The following is an 18,044-nucleotide window of genomic DNA, read 5'->3' on the forward strand; positions in this document are numbered from 1 at the left end:
GCCTATGAGAGAGACAGTCACATAGTTGCACCATTTTGTTATTTTATTTAGTTAGGTCTATTGAAACTGGATTGAGTGTATGTTAACATTTGGAGATGGACCACCAAATTACTTTAAAACCATTATTGCTTAGTTACTCAATGGTTTAGGGGGAAGCACAGTACACATTCAAACTAAAAGACAACTCTAATATGTATCTTATAAAAACTATATATAATCAAAGTTTTGGAATTCGGAGATTTACCATGCACATATCAACAATGTGGACAATTTTCAAATATTTTCATGACAACCTGTCACGTCATTTATATATTCTCGATTAGGTCTAGCTGGTGGTCCACGATCGCCCCTAGTGGCGATCTAACGCGAAGGCTCTACATAGGGCGTGATTGCGCGACCCCTCCCCCTCCACAGTCTATCTGGAAAAGGAAAAAAAACTTTTTTGTATCGAAGGAATCAACAGCCGCCATCTTGTCGTGGCTAGGAATTGGGAATTCGGTCGGACAGTATTAAAAAGATATTGCAATAAACATCCTTATCGGGCTATGACAATAGCCCTCTCCCGAAAACGTTATTTGACCATCGTCTCGGATATATGTTTTTTTCGACAAACGAAAATAGGAGCGGTCGGGTCGGACTGAGAAGCCCGTATATCTGATTTCCCCTTCAGAGTGCGGCGCTTTACCTCCTCTCCGTGCCGAGCAGCATTGTTTACCGTGAGGACGCAGATAGCAGACGGGGACTTTAGGACTATTTTTTTTTATTTATAATATATTATTTGAATGCATTATTGCATTTGATTTGGTCTCGGACCATTTTTTTTGCATGCAGGAATTTGACGTCACACAAAATGGGCTCTTTGAAGATCTAAAAACAACGAGTCGCAGCGCAACCACCACCTATGTTAACTTGCATACCTGTGTGAAAAGTTTGCGCTCGGTTCTTTTCATGGCACACACTGTGTATCGGGGTATTTAAGGGCAATTATGTGGGTGTTGGGAGTTGGATTATCATGGGGTGAATGGCGGTGGCGAAGCGGGGCGCTATTGCATCTCTTTTGAAGACGCTAGATTCACCGCAAGGAAAGCTAACGCTAACTTCGCTAGTAGCAGGCAATTAGCTAGCTATTAGCTGGTTGGCTAGTGCTAGCACGCTAACGGCTTGCTAATGTGCTAACCAAGAAGGTGCGAGGGGGGGTCGAAAGAACCAACTTTTCCTGTCGTTAAGACCACTTGACACTCATAGCAACCCAAAAGAGATCGCGACCATGGCGGAGAACCTGCTGGACGTCGGACCACCCCACTCCAAGAGACCCAAGCTGAGTTCACCTGCGCTCCTAGCGTCGGATGGACCAGGTAAGGCCCAGAGCTGTCACAAATGGTAAACACTGACGCCGTGAGATGTCAGTGAATTACAATTGTAACCCCACGGTTGAGGAAGATGCTAGAGACGTTTATGTGAGGTGCTATGAGGTTTTTTGGGGTCCGTGCTCCGCTTCCAGCGATGCGCTTTTATTACATTCCGAGCCATGGTGTGCAACTTTGTCCAACATTTTCTAGGCATATGTATTCATCGTTTGTAATTAGGGAGGTTGTGTTATTCCGCTGCAAACTGTTTAATGCAGTCAGGACGAGGGGTTCTGCCAAAAATGCTAACCACTTATTATCCTTGCAGCCCTTAGTATGACTGTCTATTGCTGAAAACCCCCTGCGGGAAAACAAGGGCCAATTCTAATTATTCTGTGGTTGATGCATCAAGTTCAGCGATTAATTTTCATTGGAAAGCAGTTCCAATGAACATCTATATTATTCTTTGTGCTTCAAGGTAATTTGGCATGTGTTGTTGTTGAGGAGAGGCAGAATGTGGTATGAGATCAGATAGCTTGTATCAAGAGGACTAACTGAACCGGTACGTGTGTAACCGTTTTAAAAACGTTACACTACTGAAATCTCGAGCTGACATGAAATCCTACATGGTCTAATGTTGGCATTTTGTGTTCACTTCGATAGTTGGTGCATTTGTCTCTTGTCTTTTGCAAAAATTAACTAAAGAGGGTACACTTCTTATAATGCTTTTCAAAGAATATATGAAGGAATCTGGACCCTCATAGCTCATATTCAAACCGATTTTGGGCATAAACATGTCACACATTTCTCTACCACATCCTATATTCATGACCACAGATCCTGTTCAGTTGAAACGTTAAGATATTTCACTGGATTTTGTGTTTGACATAATAGACATACCCTGGATCTAGTTCTGTTATGCATTACCCTGTCACGAAAGACAGGAAAGTATGCAAGGAAATACACTTTGCTTGAGAAACATTAATTGACTCAACATTTAACCCACTAGTAAGTCCGCCCAAAGTGCAGTCATTTATGCCATTGCTGAACCAGCATATGACGCCAGTGACTGTTCAACTTTTAAAAAGTGGGGATTTCCATATTTTGCTCCATGATGATGTTTTATCATTATTTTGATAATCATGTTCCACACATTGATGTGGTAAATCAATATGAGGTATTTGCTGACCTGTCAGAAAGACCAACAGTCACATACTGTGAGTCTGACAGAATCACAGGCACACTTCCCATCCTCAACCTCAGTAGTATTGCAGTCTGTGCTGTGTCCAAACCAAATGGATATGAACTCTGTTCTACCACACCGTAAATGAATGGAATGCAAAAGCGTCTCCATCATGTGGCTTATATGACCAGGTTATCCAGGCATCAAACCTTGTGCTCCATTCTGCTATTTCTCTGCCACTTTAACACGGAGCAAAGGTGGGTCTATTGAGGATGCTAGCCATATTCAAAAGTCATAATTGGCAGCATTTATTGTCTGACAGATGCGAGTGCACCTGTCAGAAGGGTTGAGCGGCGTTGACCGATGATATTATCAGTTGGGTGAAGGATGAATCAGTGGAGGGCTCGTATATTTGTAATCGTCTCACTTGACTCGTCAAACGTTGATACAAATATTTCTCAAAGGTATACATGAAAACCTTCTGATTCCATTTTTACATTAGTCGCTAAAATAAATTACATACAAGTCGTTCACTTCTCCGGCTCTGTCCCGCTCATCTTTAGCCTCTGCCCCGGGGGCTAATCTGGAGCCAGCGGAGCTATGAGCTCAAACAGGTATTGTTGTGGACCTACTCCATCCTGTGTTTCGGGGACAGATGAAAGAGATAGCGGGGGTGAGAAATTCTCCACCTCAAAAGAGGCTTCCGTAGTCAGAGTATTTAGTCGCTCCCCGTGACATTGCTCATAATGGTACAGCTGATACTATGATGCTCATCCACGAGTAGGCTACTAGATTGCAAGCCAAGTAAAGTCAAACCTGTCACAAAGTTGCCGTGGGCCGTTACCATGGGAATAACAACTCAGTCTCAATGACATTCCTCCCTCCTCCTTCTCGCAAATAATAGAACTCTAAGCCCAAAACACATTTTTTTTTTATTCCCCAGTGTCCTGATTCCAGCTGAAACTGTTGGTTCACTGGCTCTTTAATCATCCCATTTTCACATTGTGATTACTTTGGCACATGCAGTTGTGTGTCTGCCATGCATCGTTCCTAAATGTAATAGAATAATGGATGAACAGTTAAACAATAGATTAAACCTATAGAGATTTGATCAAAAATAGGAATGCCGTGACGTAAATCCTAGGATATTTATCCATGACTCCATACAATTTAGCCAAATAATTACATTTTTGTATCTGTATAATTGAACTAAAGGCTATTGAGAAATTGTCATTGTTGTTGAGGTGTTGATGCATATTATACATTGAAAAAGGAAGTAGTCCTTTGCCACTTTAAGTAAAAACATAGGCAGTAAAGCAAATGTGTAAATTGATGACTGCGTGATCATAGAATTGTCTTTTATTTATATGCGGCTCGATAAAAAAGCAGTTTGAAATTGACCCAGCGTAGCCAATTCACAACAAAAGCAGCAGTCACAACAACAGAGATTTACGAGTAACGCAGCACATGGCGGGGGCACCACATGTCCACAGTGATCCATCACCGAGCGGCCCCGCCCCCGCCTGTTCAGGCCCAAGGGCTTCCCAGGTGCCGCCGCGATGAGACTGCTCCTGTGGGACACTGCTTTGCACGGCTATCATCAGCAGTAAATTGCTGCAAACAATGAGATTGCGTGCTCTCCGTTGCAACAGTCTTGCATGATGGTTTTTGTTTACTACTATCCGGCCCCAGACATTTGGCTCCTGCCTCATGCAATGGGGCCCTGGCTTGGGTGCCTCTGTACCGCATGCAGTTGCTGTGTACATCTGCTGTTGTTTAGGTATCGCTAAAGATGGATTCCAGTTTCCTCATCTATTACAATTTTAGATTTATGTTTGGGCCAATATATTTGTTTTACCCCCCCCTAAGAAGATAAAACGTTACATGGGTCCATGTGTATGCTTATTATGCACGCACATGGACCCATCTGGCACCTTTGCAGGATCTGCCCCTCTATCCGTTGCCTAATAAAACAATGAAGTCTGTCCCTTTTGCTGTCCTTCTGTTTCTGTTCCGTCTCATTAATCTTCAACATTGGCAGTTGGAACATTTTTCAGCTTTTTTGAAAGGACCCGAAAAACTTGAGGTTCATGAGGTGGTCATTGGGTTTTGAGTTGTTCCCATGGGGTTTCTTTTCCACTTTCAAAATATGGTGATGCCTTTGCTGGACACTGATGCAACAATCAATGTTATGTAATAAATCCACATTCAGAAACATGTTTTATCGGAGGATGGAAAGTGCTCGCAAGGGAGAGGCCAACGTCAATCTGATGTGGTGCAAACCCATCACCCATTTAGTTAAACATGTCATGTTTTGCACTGGCAGAAAAGTAAAATGCAAAATTCTCTGTAGATGTTGCTGGGTTTTTGTCTGTTTACTGCTTAGGAAGTTAATTTAGGCGGGTAGTAAATGGCGCAATGAATAAACAGTGCTAAATGGTTTTCTTGACTTCCTGCCGTAGTGCCATGTGAATGTGGTAGCCTTAAAGCAGACTTTCCACACCTGTCCCTCTTTGGCCACAGATTCGGCCTCAGGGGTGGCACGACCGACAGCTGCAGTCTGGACCACTACTAGGTCCGCTAAAAGCTGCTGCCATGCCTATTTTTAGCTTCCTACTCCCAGACTAGAGCCACTGGGGATGGAAACGGGAAAAGACGGTAGATAAGTGAACTGAGGCCTCTGGGAAGGGTGGCTAGGGAAATGAAGGAGCAGAGGCAAGATGCAATGAGGGAGGAGAGTGTGACGTCTGTAATGTGAGTTGTGGTCCCTCCTGTTATTCTCCTGATATTTTCAGTGCTAGTGCTCCCTGGACTGCAGAGCACCACAAAGATAAAACTCAGGCAGTCCGTGTTTACGCTTTTTAAAATGGCTTTTCTTGGAAGACAGTTGACCAACTGAAGTGGGAGAAGGTACGATGGCTTGGTGGGTCAACTGGGGCCATGTGTCCCTCTGATGGAGCCCCTAGTTGCTTGATGCCAGGGAAAGAGGCATAGGGGGAGCCCAAGCATGGAGCTTGTGTTTACTTGAGCAAGCATGAGGGAACTAACTGCCTCATTACGAAGCCTCTGTCGGGCCAAATACGAACGTAGACAATCAACGGCAACTGATGGCACGCATACGAGGCTGCTTAAATCTCCTGCACTGGTCCAGTTTTAGCCTTCTGCAACCGCTGGGCTGGCACAGGTTAATAATACTAAAATAATAGATAATTCCTTAAACGTTTTACTCTTTCATGATTCACCATATCAAATTGGAGAATTATTACATCATAAAATCATGCCACGACTTAGGCTGGGGCTACACTACATGTTTGAACACGTGAATAGATCAATTGTGTGTGTAATGTAACGGACGTCAGGCAGAATGAGAACATACTTTGTTTTTAACAAGCTAGACTTTGCGTCTTGGTGCCTCCGAGGTTAAAACACCACTGTAATGAATGAAGTATTTAACGAGAAGTTTGTATGACTCAGTCATAGACCCCAAACACTAATTTGCTACCTTTGGGCGTAGTGGTTTGCATTTCCCCACTTGTCTAACAAGTTGCTAATTCACACACTGATTGCCATTTTAATTATGTTTTAATGTGATTCAGAAATGAATGTCTATTTCTGCTCGGCTGTGTGCTGCCAGACAATTGACACTCCCCCGTGCACATCTACAACCATTCAGGCGCCCGCCTGTCAATGTTGACATGCTAATCACTTTGGTTTTGTACATTATGCTCACACTTCCTCTGGGGTGTTCAAAACAGGATACAAGTTAGATATTCTATGACACAGATTCAGATTTTTGTCTCTATCAGGGCTCTGTGGGGATAGACCTAGGGAACAGTGGTGCTGATGCCGTAGTGACGGGGAGAGTTGACAGAGACAATTAAGAAATCTCTGCCTTTTAAATTTGAACGGTCGAGTCGTTGTTTGAAACCCAGATTTGAAGCAAGTTTTCGTAGTATAATGTTTGCTCGATCTGCATTATAATCACAGAATAAAAAAGGATGGTGGCCTAAGATAAAGGAATATCATTACATATGAATCATGGAACTGATAAATTAATGATAACGAAAGACAAATGCTTGACAAGATGTGTTTGAATGTGAATGTGTTGAGTGTTAAAATTGCACACATTGAGCATCTTGTTTTGTATGCAATCTATTGTAAGTAACAAGGATGTACATCGACCTAAAAAAATAAGAACTTTTGATGATCTATTATGGATCTATTCTCTAAGCCAAAATATTGGTGTGTGCAAACGTTTAGTAGTATTACTAGAAGGGGTTTAGTAGTAATAATATAATTTATATGCAGGAGAGGCGAGCGTGAATGATCATAATCTAAAGCCGGGGGGCATCAAACAATGATATTAGGCAACATTCAAAGTTCTAATAGTCATGCAGGTAACTTTTTAGATATGACATTTGTTGTCAATATCGTTACCTTTACCTCATATGCCAATATAGATGATCGATATGATACTTTACATCATCCCATCATGAAGTGAAGTTTGCTCTTTTTTTGTTTTGAAATGCGGCACAGATTTTGGTCTCGGAATTAGCCTAAGGCTTCAATCGATAACATGAACACAGATCATTTTCTATTAAGGACCAGCATTGTGGGGCTCTGTGGTATTAACCAACTTTTTGTTTTCTCTTTCCCTGTCCTCTAACTCTCCCCTGCCCCCTCATTCAACGTCTTTCTCCGCCAGTAGATTTGGGTTCCTTGTCCTGGGATGATCTCGAGAACGACCTTCCAGACGAGTTGATCCCTAACGGAGGAGACCCAGGCCCAATGGGGGTCCTCCTCCCCAACGGAGGTACTGGTGGGGCCACCACCTCCATCGTCCCCGACGCCGCGGCAAAACACAAACAGCTTTCTGAGCTCCTGCGTGCCGGGAGCTCCTCCGGCCTCACGGCTGCAGGGCTAAACTCAGCCGGGCCCCAGCCCGGAGGAATTGGAGTACAACGGAATACTACCCTGGGAAAGAACCCCTTGGGCCAGGGCTCCCAGAACACCCATTCGTCTCCCCAGGCCCAGAAGGCAGGCACGCCAACGGGAGTAGCGGGCCAAAACAATGGCGGCAACAACACAGGGACCATTGGCCTGAACACATCCGGTTTCACCCAGGCCATGATGAACAATAACCAAGGCCATGCAGGACTCCTGGCCCAGGGAGGGCAAGCCCAGCCCGGACAGGTGATGAATGGAGGCCTGGGGCCTGGAGCTGGGCGTGGCCGGGGCGCTGGAGTAGCAGGCATGCAGTTTCAGGGACAGACCATGGGGGGAGCACCAGGTTCCGCTGCAGCGGCCAGCGTCTCTGCGTTGGCAGAGACCCTTTCCCAGGGAGGACAGCAAATGGGAACTCAGGCCAACCTAAATGCATCCCAACAGGCGGGCAATAGGAACAAGGTATACCTCACTTCCATGCATTTGCTCTGCCATGTCATTGCCAACACATTTTGGTTGCAATTTTGTAGCCAGAAGAGGGGTTGGGTGGTGTGGATGTTTTACTATTTTGTAACTGTGTATTGATTTAGTGGATGTGTTAAACCTGCATGGTGCTAGGATAGTTATTGGATTTTGCAGCTCTTAATGACTCAATTAAGGAGTACAGAGATGCGCTGTGGCCAACAATAAAACGGCCATACTTTTATTTTAAATTTGTTGGTATTTGACGAAGCTACCAAAGACTGCTGTCTATGTGATGCACATATTAACCCTATCCCTGTGTGGTTTAAGGTTGCTCATGGAGGTTTGCATGAATTTGTCCCACCAGGTATCTCCTTAGATGTTGTTTTTTTTTCTGATCAGCCAAACGCACTGCTTGGGATTGGCTGCTCACCCTCAAGCAATGCTACGGGGCACAGCAACATTGCCCCAAAACCATGAGCTAAAGCAACCAATTAACTGTATGGGGAGGAGCTACTATCCTTCAAAACAAACATGTTGTGAAACTTAGGTGTGTTTATGCAGATGTGCTCAGATAAAGCATTTAGAGGTTCAACCACCACAATAGAATAAGTAATTACATTTAGAAAAAAATAAGCCATTTCTTAAGTTTTCATGTTGGCAAACATGAACGCTGATAATTGTAATTTGTGATTGGCCGATACAATTGGACAAGCGATGTATCATTCAGGCTCTAGTTAGGGATGTCAACGGTTAACCGGCTAAATATCTTTAACCGGCGAAAGATATTTAGCCGGTTATATCCGAGAATATCTTTGACCGGTTACGCATGTCGGTTTATAGGTTAATTTGCATTTATTACACGGGTCTTCTCAATGCCGTGGAACGCTCTGTTCACTACTTGCATGGGCTCTTCACAACTTCCGGCGGTGAATTATCAAATATAATTCACCGCCGGAAGTTGACAGCAGTCAATTATACTTAGTAACGGTGAATTATCAAATATAATTCACCGTTACTAAGTATAATTGACTGCTGTCAAGGAAAACGAAGGATTTTTTGCCTCTAATGACGTCTTTGGTACCACTCCGCAAGTAGTCGGTAACTTGTCAACCCCAGCATCTTCGGTTGCTAAGCGACGTCAACGTCTTAGGCGGACTATTTCTCTGCTGATCAACACTACGAATGCTGGTAACGAATAAATTGTAAAAAGACGCACCATGTGAAGTTATTTTTTCGTTTTGGCAAGTAGCCGTGTAATAAGCGGGATAATATAGAACGTTGCCGGTCATTATCGAAAATAAGCCCCAACAGGGCGAAGCAATAGACCAGAGTTCTATACATTATCATTACATTAACATACACGTTGCATATACACGGCATCACATTTTACATTAAAATGTCAGCACCTCTAAATGGACAGCCCTTCGAAATGCGGCGCCAAAGCTCATTGAGTTAACGGAGCATCGAACTTGTATTTCACATCGTTTTGCGTTTATTCATCTATCGAAAGCAAAATTAACCGAAACTGACAACCCTAATTTCAAATAGCACATTTTAATCTGATCGGTTAACCGGTTTCAACCAATTAATGAGGCTCAGTGGTCGGTAAAGAATATTTTACATTTTCGACATCCCAAGCTAAAATAGATTAGTCAATGTTTACTGGCTGGTAGTTGTAAGTGGAGTTCCCCTGCGTCCCCAGGTACGCCCAACATCAAAACTGAAAGTGAAACTGAGCATCATAATGCTGCTTTGTGGTTGAATATATAAAGAATGTGTGGTGGCATACGAAAAAGATTGTTTGAGATACCACCTTAAGTTAGGCGGATATTGTATATTTAACAGGTATTCACACTCCGAATTACTGCTATCTGACTCGGAGGACGCTATGACCGGTTATTAGGTTTATGCTAGTCAGATGCTTTAACTTATTATAGTCTTCCCAGCTTCACACGTTGATGAAACTAAAATTATGAGTCTACCAATGTTTACTGGCTGGCAGTTGTCAGTGTTCCGCTGCGTTTGAGTTCCCCTGCATTTCAGAAGTTATACAGTAATTCCTGCCAGGTATGCCCAACATCAAAAGGGAAAGTGAGAGCATCATACTGCTGCTTTGTGGTTGTATATTTGAAGAATGTGTGGTGGCATACGAAAAAGATCTTTGAGATACCACTTTAGGTCAGAGAGATATTGTAAATTTAACAGATATTCACACTCCGAATTACAGCTTTCTGACGCAGAGAACACTATGACCGGTTATGAGTCCCACTGTGTCTAGAAGTACATATCTGCTGAGGAGACTGGGCTTCCGAGCAAAGCTGTCGTGCAACAGCACATCTCTATATAGACCCGTCGCTTGGTCATATTTGTTCACAATGGGCTAATTACAAAATACCCTGTCCTAAACAGCACCTTGTCTAAAACGCAATTCAAACGAAATGGTCTCGCCTTTCCTAATGTAATTTTCGATACATATATACAGGGTTCCCCACAAACAATGTTATGGTAGCGATGCTTCACCTTCTAACATTTTAAAATAAGGCTGTCTCTACGAAGACACTCCCTTTTTTGAAACTGTCAATTGGTTTAATCACGGTTTTATTAGAATAATGTTTCAAAAGAAAAATAGAACAACACGTAAGAAGTCTGTGTCGCGTATTAGAACAGAATTGGAATGGATGGCGCTGCTATGGGAATGTAATGGATGGCGCTGGAATGGATGGCGCGTCAAGGTTTTGAGGCTAAAAAGGTCGTTTGTACAATTATTGTGCAGTTGTTGTGCAGAATTATTGTGCAGAAGTTTCAATGATGCACTATTAAAGAGAATGTGAGTAATGCATAAAAAAAAACCTGTGAAAAACTATTCTGGATGATGGATCACCAGAAAATTAGAATTTAATCGTAGTTGGAGGATATTACCAAACTAGCAGCCTTTTATTATAACTAGGTAGATCTTTTTGATATGGGAAGAGGAGCGTGGAGAGCTGGTTCGTGAACAGATGTCGAGGTCGCTAGTGGTAAAAATAGAAAAAGACCCCTTATGCAACATAAACATTTTATAACTTGGGTAAAGGGAATGAGTCTGTTCAAAAGAATGAACACCGATAAGTTACGTGACAAAGGACATGCCAATACTGCAACAAAGCAACTCATAAACGGGTGCGACCAAAGTTGCTAAGGCCTGGAGCCATCTCGTTATACAACGGTGAATGCGATCCTGTTAAATGTCGTTTGAAGCTTCCTAGATTGACTGGTTTGGAAAAACAGAATTAATTGGTGGGTGACAATCGTGTGCAGGAATGCACTGCACATGTGCAAATGCTGTTCCAAGGAAGTTTCCGATTCTGCACAATAGCCCTCCCCAGTGCCAACAATTTACTCCGGGCTCTCTGTGCAATCCTGAATTATGTTTCTCTGAAAAGACATGCGCCATGTTGGATGGTTAAGTGGGTTGTAGGCATGGCTGGCTCCTTCTCTTTTGTTCGGCCTGTGAGACATTCCACCCTTGGCGGTGCCATTGGCAGGCAGGGCTCACGGTGATCAAGTCTTTTGTCATTGTCTGGGATAGTCGTGTGTGTGTGTGCCGGAAGGGTTCCTTTACTCAAGCCTGCCATCACAGTGGTTGCATAGCCTATCGGTAACAAAACGATTCATTTTGTGCACGAGCGCGTGTCAGACAGGCTTCCACCACCACACAGGCTGATAAACGGAAGATAAACAAACTTCTCTGTGAGAGACTGCCACAAGAAAGTGTTTGAAAATGGAAGCCTGTGTCTGTTTGGCTGTGTGGTAATGCTAAACCAGCTCCCATGTAATTATTGTGTCCCCAAAAACCACAGGATGAACAGCTTTGTTGCGGGCCGTGAGTCTCAAGCCATAGAGCTTTTGAGTGTAGGATGTAAGTCTTTTCCCCCCGCATGTGTGACAAAGTGAGTGTGGCTGTGTGGGTGTCGCGCTCCTTTTGATTCTTGTGTGCAAAAGAGCGAGCGAAAATAACTAGGTTTCCGCTCGCTTGTGTGATCCTTGTGTGGCTTGCTTGCAGGCTCCTTGGCCCGTCTGGTACTCTTGGAAAGCTTGTGATTGTAAAGGTCTTTTATCAGAGGATGACGAGGCCTGCCGACAGCCAGAAATGGCTCAATAATTCAGTTGAATGTATTTGGCTCCTCTCCGTCTCTCTCCCCCTCCTCTTGTCTGGTGTGTCGGTAAGGTGATGAGAGAATCGCTGGAACAGTGCCCCCTCACTCTGCTTGCAGAGCAGGGGGCTGAAAGACGGAGGGGATCGGCATAGGTGTGTACTCTCTGGGGCTGTGCTGAAGGGCTGCCAACGCGCGTGTCTGTCGCAGACGGGGCTTTTATTATCGGTGTTTGGAAGGTGTCAAAGGCCCGAGGTGTGGGAGTTTGCCTGTTTGGTCTGACGAGGCCAAGTCTCCTGTTGTCTGCCAGGAGCTTGAGGGTTCAGGAAGCAAGAGCAGACTCTGTTGGCGTGAATGGTTAAATGGGCCAGTGGATTCCCGCTGACTCCCTGTGGGGCCTTAGTTTTTAGGGCTTTAGTCAACCAGATACAGTCTGGGGTCGACTGAAACTCAACCAGCTCTATGACCAATCGATTGGTCTATAGGGGGGCAAAGATTAGCAGAAAAAGATCTGCATGTCATCTCTAGATAAACGTATGCCTCGTTTCCAACGAGCTGTACATACGATGCGGCTCAGAGCGGGAGAGCTCGGTGACGCTAAATCTGGCTCGCGCTTCCATGCGCCTGGCGATGGCTGCGGCAGCTACGTAAGAGACATCATAGTAGAGTGAGCGACACGCTGTAGCCTGCTAATAAATTAAATGAAAAAAGAAGAACGCAACACATTAAACAAAGGGCAACAATGGAGGACGTCCAAGAAGGACGGCAACATTTTGATAATAGGTACTGCTCAGCGAGCTCATTTTGGAAACGCCAATATGAGCGAACCGTAGTGCACCGCTCAGATACAATGCATTAGTCTGGCACAGTGCGTTCTACTCCATCTGCTAGCCTAAACAACACCTTAGTGCTGTTTGGCGAAGGTCAGTGGGTTTCAGATCCACTCCTGCTCGAACTGGGCTATTGCAGAGCTTCAATACGAAGTGGCTCACACACCGGCGAGCCACGAAGAAACACGGCAGACAACACGCTTAGTATACAGTAGAGGTGGGAAAAATAATCGATTCTTCGATGCATCGCGATTCTCTCTAGAAAGATTCCGTCTCGATGCAGATAAATTAATAATCTGAATTTTAATGTAATTTTTTTTTTTGTTTTTTTTGTTCAACTGCTGCAACATTCTGTTCGCAAGATAGGGATAATTTTAGTAATTTTAAAATTATTTAATTTATCTTCAGTGTGTATTGGCCAATCTGTTTTTTCTTAACATGATTGCAATTCAGCCTACGCATAGCATGCACACAAACTCACAGCCAGACACAAGAACTTTGATTGAGCTTTGATTATTTGACATTTGACATTGTTCATAGAAAGTCATGTTGCGACAGAAGCTTTTTCTCTAATAAAATATTAGATAAGTTAATTCATCTGTTGATGTCTTTAATGATCATCACAAAAGTAGTAAGTGATCTGCAAACTCAGATCACTCTTGAAATTCACGTATGGAAATGTGCATAAAAGAATTTGTTGAATCGATAATCGTTTTAGAATCGAATCGTTGACCTCATAATCTGAATCGAATCGTGAAGTGCCAAGAGATTCCCACCCCTAGTATACGACGCACGTCAGAAGATTCCGTTTTAGGTTTTGTTCTGGATTTAATATAATTGGTTCCAATAGATGGCGCTGTCGTTTGAGCCAATTCTGTGTTCACACTCAAAGCCTATCGAACGTTAAACACCCAAATTAACGGAGAATCGCAGACAACATGAAAAAAAAGTAACATATCCTTTACAATTTTAATTGATATGTTGGTTAAGTTAGTTTTGAGTCAAGTAAATGTCTAGTAAGTTACGACTAGCTAGCCTCCTTATGGGCGAGCTCAAAGTTGTGATTGGATCTCCCATGTAATACTCTATCAAACCATATATTTATTTAAACTAACTACGGAGCCCTGGATATTATTCTTATTCATAATTAATGTAATTTCCAACACAACCTAGTCTATCACTCAAAATAAATGCATCGGTCTGCATATGCGCCTACCGCCCCTCAAAATAATGGATTAAGAGACACAATGAGAAGTTGGTCGAACAAGTGCATATTGACCAACCCATCGATCAACCGACCAGAACTTGACAGCACTACTTGTTTGTTGGAGCCACTTCACTGTTGGCAGTTATTCCATGTTCCATGTTCATTCAAGTGGCTGTCTGCTTGTTTGTATTGGATTTGGAGAGCTCAGTTTGCTATTGATCTCCCTTTTATTTATGTTTTCCACATGCCATGGGGTTAGGCAAGCTGTCAACCGCGAGGCTCACTAGGGAGTTTTCTCTTTACGGTTGTTTCAAATGTTAGTGAGGTTTCTTTTACAATAGTCAAAACAAGGGTGAAGGATCAACCTCCTCCATACAAAGAATGAAGACTCACCGCTTAATGCTGGAGGCCTGAATCAGCCTCGGTGCTGGGTTTTGTGACTTGCACAGATTTGTATTAATTCCCCTCAGCAGACAATTCCCAAACATAAGCTGTTAGTTGAAGCTCCACAGAGAGCAGCGTTTCGTTCATTACTGCCCGGAGCCTTGTGTGAAAATGTACTCAACGGCATGGAGATTTATTGACAAATGAGCCTCTTCCGACATGTTATGATACTTTAATGCAGAACATTAAATCCCCTGGATTTAAGTCTTTCATGTTCTTATTAGTTTCCCTAAACCTCTTAGGAAAAGCTAATTAATTTGTAAAGACGGATAATTCTCTCAGCTGCGTATTTTAAAGACAGTCAGTTTAGTGTGCACTCACTTGGTTTGAGAATTGTTGCGCATGGGTGTATGTGTGTGTTGGGGGCCACAAGCTTCGTTCGTTGAGGGAGTAATGGGCCATCACACCGGGGCTCTGATGGCTACACCATTCAAACTATTCTGATTTGGGTGATACGTTCAAAGACCCACAAGATCATACGACGTTGTAACAATTATTCGGAAACAAACTGAATGGCAAAGTGATTGTATCGTTTGTCTACGGTGAGCCATGAAACCAAATGTAGGTTCATGCTGAGGTTCCCTTTTATCCAGCTAGTATGCTGATATTATGAATCGATCGAACAAACGTGTGTGATTCTCGCAATCCCTGGCTTGTATCGTCACGGTTGAACGCACTTAACGATAGTCGCCTTGGAGCAGAGCGACCGCTAAACCAATGTACTTGTGTGTCCAGATGGGAATGGGCAGTAATGGAAGCCCATTCTCGGCTCAGGGCTACGGGCCGGCTGCTTCTGCTGCTGCTGCTGCTGCTGCTGCTGCTGCGGCCGGACAGCCACTCCAGAGCAAGGCAGCACTCGCCAGCAGTCTGCCTTCCTTCCCCAATGAGCTCAAAGGAGCTGGCGTCACCGGTGGGCCCAACATGGTAGGTTCTGGTCAGCACAATGCAAAGTGCCGCTAGCACACAAACCGCAAAGCACGAAACCATATTGCACTTTCCTCTCTGTGCTAGAGCAGGCCAAGGCTTTGCCTTCTTTGGTGTGACTTATTATAAATTGTCATCTGTGGCTAACATGGAGTCGTTTTGGATCACGACATGTCCACGCTGAATTAGCGTTGGCCGTAAACCCTTTTTCCAAAACAAATGGGGCCAAGATGATTATCCTGCTTTCCTAGTTTACAGCACATTTTAATGAAAATCCATCATGCTTTTTACATCGTTAGAAGCAACTGAAATGCAGAGATGGGTTTCAGTGTTGATCAGGGACTGGAGGGGAATTGATCCAACAGCTAAGCTCTGTATGATCAAACACTTTGGGTGAGCTAGAGTTCACTACAAAACTAAACTGAACTTTAGGGAGGAGGAGACGGAAACTAACATAAATCTCACTTCTCAAACAACATAGTGTTTATTTGTCTGCATGTTTAAATATTTAATACTGCCTACCCTAATATATATTGCACATTTACCATGGATAGTAAAAAACATTAACCATTCCTAGCAGGGCCTAATTTCTTGGTTTCTCCTTTTGCTCTAGAAGCGTTTTACGGAAGTTATCGGTTTTGCTTTTGCCGGTGTTGTTGGGAACAATAAAAGGCTTTTACTCTTCCCTCTTTCAAACTAGCCCTGTCCAAATGGCTAGGGGGTAATTAACGGGATAATAGAGGTTCAGAACTGCACAAAACATCTTCCGCATCTTGCCCAAATCTGGTAAAACATTGATATACGGAAGAACAGCTTTGTGTTAATAATAATCTGAAGCCATCTCTTGGGTCTGGCTCATCATGTTCCTTCTGTCCCCCTGTCCAGCTCCAGCAACAACCCCAGCAGCAGGCGGCCATGTTGGCCCTGGGAGGCGGTACAAGTGGCGTGGCGGCGCCCGCGGCCGTCCCCACAGCTGACCCGGAGAAGCGCAAGCTGATCCAGCAGCAGCTGGTCCTGCTGCTCCACGCACACAAGTGCCAGCGTCGAGAGCAGGCCAACGGGGAGGTGAGGGCCTGTGCCCTCCCGCACTGTCGCACCATGAAGAACGTGCTGAACCACATGACCCACTGCCAGGCCGGCAAGTCCTGCCAGGGTGAGTGTCTCCACATCACGCAGTTGTTCCGAACGTTCACCCACACTGCACCCTCACCCACCCTTCGGCCTCACCCACCCTTCTGCCTCACCCACCCTACTGCCTCACCCACCCTGCGGCCTCACCCACCGTGCTGCCTCACCCACCCTACTGGCTATCATATTTAACACTGATTCACGCTGCAAATGACCACGATCTGACGCGGGGAACTAAAGACACAATCCCTGTAGTGAGTCCTAGTGTGTCTAGTTTTTTATAACATTCATGGAGTCAGGCAGCAGCACTTTTCTAAAGTCTTCGTTCTGTGAATATTTCTACAGGATAAGCCATTTACAAAGTACCCAGCCCTGAACAGCAGGGTACAACTGAACAACAACTGAAATGCAATTAAACCTGATGAGCCAACTTTCAAAAATTCTCCAATGATTACAAAATTGATATCTCTGTGTATCCCTCTGGCAGTCAACCTAAAAAACAGTAAAATTCAGCAGTGTGTGTGATGCGCACATGGACTGTATAACAAACATTAAAATAGAACTTCTGTATTTGTTCATTGGAAACTATCAAATCTTTGGTTTTTGTGAGGCGCCTTCAAAACAAGAAGGCCTTGATTTATAGTTCCTTGTCAGTTCTTTGATCTCAAATAATAACTTGAAGCAGATGTAGAATCTAAATGGTTAACATTTAAGACCAACATTTTGTATAGTTGCAATGGGTGAAAAACGGTTCCTAGCGGAACATACTTGAGAGAAGTATGGTTTAATATATACATAAGAATACTTTATATCTACATAGGGGACTGCTTTCTCTGAACCCGCATGTTTTGAGTGTAGGCTAGAACAAACAGGACGCTTTTTCTATTAAAAATCATAAACTCAAAACTTGATACTTGGCTACTCGATGATGTCGTAGATGAAGACATTATTTTTGGAATACATGCATAACATTTCCACACAAAAATATCTGAAAACGAGAGTTGTTTATATATTTTGTTATCGAGCGATACATTGAAAATATTTTACTATTTAAAATTGGCAAATCTAATTTCATTGCAGAGCTGTGAGCAATACATTGATTCAATCACACTGACAACTGTCTAGGAGTAGCCCCTCCTCTCTGAGAAAACTCTGAATCAGAGCATGATCATGAAAACTAGATGATGACTAGTTAAATAATAGTCGGGATGGAATGCTTTTAGTCAACTAACACAATTCTTAAGTTGGAGACAGCCCTTATTCTGACTCAATCCATGGAGCTAATAATATGTGAAATTGTCAAGACAGTCCAGACATTGAGGATGTCCAAACTCTTTAAAATCCCATTTTTATAATTGTATTCATTCCATTCTATTTCCATCCATTTAATTGTCCCAACCTGCACACACAAGGTTTTAAGCTAGCAATGTTGAGATTTAA

The 18,044-nt window shown here is 43.5% G+C and overlaps 1 protein-coding gene across 7 annotated transcripts in view; it reads left to right on the top strand.

The window, feature by feature from the left end:
* The first annotated feature begins 462 nt into the window (after positions 1–462).
* The window catches only part of LOC307070746 (histone lysine acetyltransferase CREBBP-like), a 47,515-nt gene continuing 29,933 nt past the window's right edge, over positions 463–18,044 (top strand). For 3 of the 7 annotated variants that reach the window (XM_079729360.1, XM_079729361.1, XM_079729365.1), the window contains exons 1-4: positions 463–1,355; positions 7,235–7,935; positions 15,288–15,476; positions 16,362–16,629. In XM_079729360.1, coding sequence (XP_079585486.1) covers positions 1,268–1,355; positions 7,235–7,935; positions 15,288–15,476; positions 16,362–16,629 — 1,246 coding nt within the window. In that variant the 5' untranslated portion in view covers positions 463–1,267. The remainder of the gene's footprint in view (positions 1,356–7,234; positions 7,936–15,287; positions 15,477–16,361; positions 16,630–18,044) is intronic. The other 4 variants (XM_079729362.1, XM_079729366.1, XM_079729363.1 and 1 more) reach the window with 3 other exon arrangements.

Source organism: Pollachius pollachius, assembly GCF_949987615.1.
Source record: "Pollachius pollachius genome assembly, chromosome: 2".
Lineage (NCBI taxonomy): Eukaryota > Metazoa > Chordata > Actinopteri > Gadiformes > Gadidae > Pollachius > Pollachius pollachius.